At 48.8% G+C, this 6,000-nt stretch overlaps 1 protein-coding gene across 1 annotated transcript in view; it reads left to right on the forward strand.

Moving 5' to 3' along the window:
- Nucleotides 1-6,000, forward strand: part of LOC135821620 (protein retinal degeneration B-like) — a 43,804-nt gene that overhangs the window by 31,178 nt on the left and 6,626 nt on the right. Inside the window, exons 19-22 of the mRNA XM_065334616.1 lie at nucleotides 171-325; nucleotides 1,403-1,516; nucleotides 2,219-2,335; nucleotides 5,278-5,547. Coding sequence (XP_065190688.1) covers nucleotides 171-325; nucleotides 1,403-1,516; nucleotides 2,219-2,335; nucleotides 5,278-5,547 — 656 coding nt within the window. The remainder of the gene's footprint in view (nucleotides 1-170; nucleotides 326-1,402; nucleotides 1,517-2,218; nucleotides 2,336-5,277; nucleotides 5,548-6,000) is intronic.

Genomic DNA, 6,000 nt, shown 5'->3' on the forward strand with positions numbered 1-6,000 from the left:
ATGTCGTTACTGAGACTGCTAAGAACAACTATACTATGTCCACATGTTGTATGTGTGTGTGTGTGTGTGTGTGTGTGTGTGTGTGTGTGTGTATGTGTGTGTATGTGTGTGTGTATGTGCGTGCGTGCGTACGCATGTATGTGTGTGTGTGTGCATTGTGTGTTGTTTAGCCATGGTTCCACCTAACTGGTGGGGAGATCGTCGCATTGACTATAAGCTGTACGCACCAGATGCCGTGGACATGCTTCCAGACTCTGCTATATCACCCATTCTGCACAGCAGCTTCTGGGAGAGTCTCGACCTAGCTGCTTTCGTCATCAGGCAGGTAAATAAGCTTGGTCAACACAACATCAGGGAATGATCACTGTAATTTTGTCCAGGTCGGGTGCCGAGTGAAAGATTTAAAAATAAGATTTGTTGGAGACTCTCACGAGAATGATTCTCGTGAATTTCGGATGGTTGTGAGCCAGTAAATTTCTAATTTCAGCGGTGGGAAAAACATGATCTGAAGTGTTGAGTGGCTCAACTGTCTTTCAACTTTGTTGCAGCCTCTGTTTAGTGTTGCAATGCCAGTGGTTGGGATAACGTGTACGATCATGTTCATGTTGGAATACGATGGTATAGCAGTGCAAAGTAGAAGCAGACGGGCCGGGCCCTGTTATCAAAGCCAGTGCACTAGTCTGGCTCATTCTTATGACTAACCGTCCTGCACACTACTGTCTGATGCTGAAGGGTTCGGGGTTCGGAGGCAGAGCCGGGGTTGTTCTTTTTCATGCTACAGTCTATGATTGCATATACAGTCAGACCTCGCTTATCCGGTCCTCTTTTATCCGGATCCCTCGCCATCCGGACGAAAATCGTTGGTTACCGATTTTCAGCATATGCCATGCATACATACAGTGTGTGTGTTCGATTATCCGGTTCCCTGGCCTATGCGGATTTTTTTGTGGAAAGTGGATGTGAGCGGTTAAACGAGGTCTGACTGTATGCAGTTCAGTCACTATATACACATTAGTGAACTATGCTTGGTGAAGTTCTAGCCTGTTCACTCTTTGGCACCTCATTCTTTTGGCGCCCGCCAGTAGTACTGTACACTCCTATTCCTCAAGAAGGGGTAGTAGTCCCGGTGTTCTAGTATACTAGTACATGTCTAGTGTATATGTCTAGTGTATATGTCTAGTGTATATGTCTAGTGTATATGTCTAGTGTATATGTCTAGTGTATATGTCTAGTGTATATGTGGTTTTGCAGAAAGTCTCTGCTGCTTTGCTGTATGTTGAGGATGGTTGACCTAACGTTGGTCTTTGTTGTTAGTCAATGTTCCAGGTTCAACTTCAATTTCCACTCTTGATTGTGTGCTGTTTCACTGTGTGTTCTCTGATGTGTCCTGCACACTTCTCAGTTGATGCCAGGCACACATAGTGACATGACCGTTGTTGGACGTGGCTCAACCCTCTTTGTGCCGGACCAGCCCAGGGAGAAGTGGCTGTCGAAAGCCACCTCTTTGAAGCTGAAGGTGAGGTGCTGATAGATTGAGGGTGAACACTGGTGGTGTTGCTGTGCCGCTCGTTTTAATGTGATCCGACCATATCTAGCTACCCCTAGGGTTCCCTGTAAAAAGGCGCTGACGCCTGTTGGGAATTCCCTAGTAAAAGAACAATAAATAATAATTATTACTTCGAAGTATAATAATAATCTAGCAATCAGGTTGCCGGGCCATACACTCTGGTATCTTGGTGCTTGGTCTGGCTATATCCCACTTGAGTATGAAATGAGCAATTACTTCTATGCATGTGTGGACGATCATACTCAGCTATGGAGTGCTGTATTGACACAGGAGAGTGATTTCTTGGTAGCAGTTCTGTTACGGATGTTGACCACACTGCTGCTGCTGCTGCTGCTGCTGCCGAACTGCACTAGCTGCTACTGATTCTGCTGCTGCTGTAGTTGCTCTTGTTGCTGCTGCTGTTGATGTGGCTCAGATTACCTGTTCATGGCTGTAAGCTGTCCATACATTGGCCAGTGAGGGTTGCTAATGCTATTGCTGTTATTGTCTGACAGTCAATCTTCTTCCCTCTACTGTGACTCTACTGTGACATTCACTCACACATCTCTTGCACACATTCCCACACCCTCACACTAACTCACGCACCCCATATACGGACTCACACATCCCTTACCCGGTCTCACACATGCCTTACACTGCACGTGTGAACAGAGTGTATCGGCTAACCACCGTGCTACTGATTGCGCCATCAGTCTCAATAGCACAGCCACCGTCACTGGCAAGTTTATGTACGGAGCTCTGGATATTGCTACGCTTGCACAGGAGAAGGTACGTGTAACAGGTCGACGTTGATATTTGAAGAAAGAGGCTGAGCAGGATCCTGCTCAGCGCTTATATATCAGATAGGTGTGAATATTGTGAGAAGGAAGGTGAGAAGGAAGGTAAATGGGTGAGAATTGTGACATCATCCCTTCCCCATTAGAAGGCACAAAGTGACTTAAGAAAGTAATAATAAGAGGAAAAAGTATTAATGGCTCAGGCTGTGTCAAATCCACAATCAATTATCAAGGCCTCTACACCGTAATGCAGTGGAGAGAGCCAACCCAATTAATTCATTGAAACAACGCTAGAGTAAAAGTTTGCAACAGACCAGTTCAGTCGATATGCTCCTAAGACTAATGCAGATGTTGGCGCATATACCCAGCAAGCTGCACAATGGGCTTTCCCGATTCATCTAGCAGATGGTCTCTGGGTTCCCACGTGGCTTCGTCCAGGGGATAGCCCTTCCAATGTACAAGGTATTGAATTTGACTACGTAGACGACGGTGAGCCAGAACTGCTTCAACCATGAAGCGTGTGTTACCGTCGAGGTCACTGAACGATGGCGGAGCTGACTGCCGTCGGCCGGGGATAACATTTTCCTTGTACGGTTTGAGAGCGGTGACATTAAACACCGGGTGACACCGGAAAGAGCCAGGCAGGTCCAGCCGGTATGCATTCGCAGCAATTCTTTCTACAATCGTGAAGGGACCAAACCACTTCGGTTGCAGCTTTCTTGATGGCTGTTGACGCGCCTCAGCTGTTATTAGGAAGCCGCGGTGAACCAGGACGGGGTCGCCGGTACTGAGCTCACTTGGTGTTCGGCCACGATCAGCGTACAAGGCTTGGCGTGCCTGGGCAGCTATCATACAGTCACGAGCAATTTTCAGAGCATCGTGTTGTTGTTGCAACCAGTCAATACTTCCTCCCCTACTTGCTGAAATAAGGTCAGGAGGCGACTGAGGGTTAAAACCATAATTCAAATAAAAGGGTGTGTTCGGAATTGAAGAGTGGTGGGAATTGTTAATTGCGAATTCACAGAGGGGAAGCAATATATCCCAGTTATCCTGCCTATGGTTCACGAAAGCTCCTAGAACGTCCTCGACTTGCCTATTGACCCTTTCTGTTTCACCATCAGTTGGGAATGATTAGCGGTGCTAAACGACAATGTTGTGCCAAGCTGGGCAACTACCTCCTGGAAAAAGGCAGCAGTAAACCTGGGGTCACGGTCAGAAACAATGGTAGAACTTAGGCCATGTAAACGAAAGACATTTTGAATGTATAACTCTGCTGGCGTCCAGCGTTTGGGTGAGGTCTTCCGTTAACAGGGCAGTTGTTGGCGAAATGACCAGTGCAGCGGCAGCGAAAACAGCCTTGTTGCTGGCGCTCGTCTGGGCTGAGTCTCTGAAGCCTTCGTGTGTCAGGCATCGACTGGTTCCTGCTAGATCGATCGTCCTGGGCAACCATTAGTGCGGCTTGGACAGCACTTGCCAGCGTCCTCGGATGCTCCCAGATGACGTGACGTTTAGTAGTCGCCGGGAGACCATTTATGAAGAGGCAAGCTCTAGAGTGGTCGTCCAGCTCGGGCACCTGGAGGGTTAGCCGAGAGAAATCAGCAATATACGAATCTATGGAGCCCTGACAGATGATGGAGAATAGCTCTAGACGGACTTGCTCGTCGTCGTGCCGATGGCTATAGACGTTGCCCAAGGCATCTCTCAATGCCGGCCAGTCTGCAAATTTCTGCCCCGATTCCAGGGTTGTTATCAACCACAGTCGGGCATTTCCGACAAGGAAACTTGACGCAAAATCCACTTGCCGGTCAGGGCTACCAATCTGCAGTGATTTCAAGGCCAGTGTGACACAGAAACACCATTCCTTGAACCATCATGAGTTTCCGTCAAACTTCGGCGAGCAGCTCGCTTCCTCGGCAAAGCATCTAGCGTGGCGACATCAGGCGTAGCGCTGTGACAATGGTGAGAGGACTCTGGCAGTGTACAAACTTGAAGAGTGCTTCGCCACCCCCAGAGGACTGTTACTTGCAGAGCGAGGAGTAGAGCCACGACCAGGAGTAGCAGAGCGAACGCAGCTGCGACTATGATGAGATCAACCATCCTGTCGGCTACCAATGTAACAGGTCGAAGTTGATATTTGAAGAAAGAGGATGAGCAGGATCCTGCTCAGCGCTTATATATCAGATAGATGTGAATATTGTGATAAGGAAGGTGAGAAGGTGAGAAGAAAGGTGAGTCCAGTCAAACTTGCTTGAATAACAACCGTAAATGTAGGACGGGGGAAAAGTGCCGTTATTCGCAAGTTGTTATTCATGAGGTGGAACTGAGCATGAACTGAGCATGCAGTCTGATGGTCACTAGGTCTGGAGATTGTGTCGTTACTCGCGAGTTATTGTTATACGCAGGGTCGTTGTTCACGGGTTTGTCTGCACAGTGAAACCTGTCTAAGACGACCGCTCAAGGGACCTTCAAAATCTGGTCTTTGTTACCAGGTGGTCTCCTTATCCAGGGCCGTTTGACTGGAAATAGCATCCCTCGGTCCTGGTTTCAGTGGTCTTCTAAGACAGATGGTCGCCTTATCCGAGTGGTCGCCTTGACAGGTTCTACTGTAGTTTCCAATGTACCCTTTGTACTATTCTAAGCTGCTGACCAAGCACTCACTAACTTGTTAACACTGGTAGAGAGACACGTAACACGCGAGTTAAGTCTCCAAATGTCTGCCATCAATGCCTAGCATATTGATGTATGCTCATGCTGTGCGTGTGTACGTGCGTGTGATGGTGGCGGCGGCGGTTGCGGCACGTGTGTGTGTGTGTGTGTGTGTGTGTGTGTGATGGTGGCGGTGACGGCGGTATGTGTGTACGTGTGTGCGTGTGTGTTTGTCTGTGTGTGTCTGTGTGTCTATGTGCATGTGCGTGTGTGTTTTCTGGTTTTCAGGTTGACCTGTACATGCAGCATGATCCACCGCGTGGCAAGTGGGTCCTACTGCACACAGAGCTCACGGACAAGAGCGGAAAGGTAACATTCAACCTGCCCTCTGACCCAGACCTGGGGCCGGACATCTATCCACTGAGGATGGTGGTGCGAGGAGATCACACCCAGGCCGAGTGTCATCTTGCCGTTCTGCCACCGTCCACGGAGGCTGTTGTGTTCTCTGTGGATGGCTCATTTGCAGCTAGCCTCTCCATTATGGGCACAGATCCGCGGGTAAGTGCTTACTGAACACACACTGTGTCAATCTAAAGTCGTGGCCAGAGAAATCCAACCCACGAGTCGAAAGTAGCGCCGCTTTGCCACATCAAGTACATCATGCATGCTCCCAGAACTGATCCGAGGGCCGCAGGGGCCGCAGGAGCCTTGTCGCTGCTTTCGGCACGTGGACTGGATTTCTTTGGCCACAACTGTACCTATAATATAGGTTATCCGAATGCATTCATGACGGCGGCGCATGTTCTAATGGGTGATACGTATGCAGCGTGTGTCGCTAGTGTGCTTGTAATGGAGATAATACGGTAAGCCCATTGCACAATGACGTAATTTGTACCATAAAAACCCCACACAGCTAGTACAGCCACATGGGCATGGTCGTCTGGGGTGTTGAACAGTGCATTGCTGATCCCAGCGTACTCACATGCATTACTCATACCTTCCATATTTGGC

This window comes from Sycon ciliatum, chromosome 7 (assembly GCF_964019385.1).
Source record: "Sycon ciliatum chromosome 7, ocSycCili1.1, whole genome shotgun sequence".
NCBI classification, from domain to species: Eukaryota; Metazoa; Porifera; class Calcarea; order Leucosolenida; family Sycettidae; genus Sycon; species Sycon ciliatum.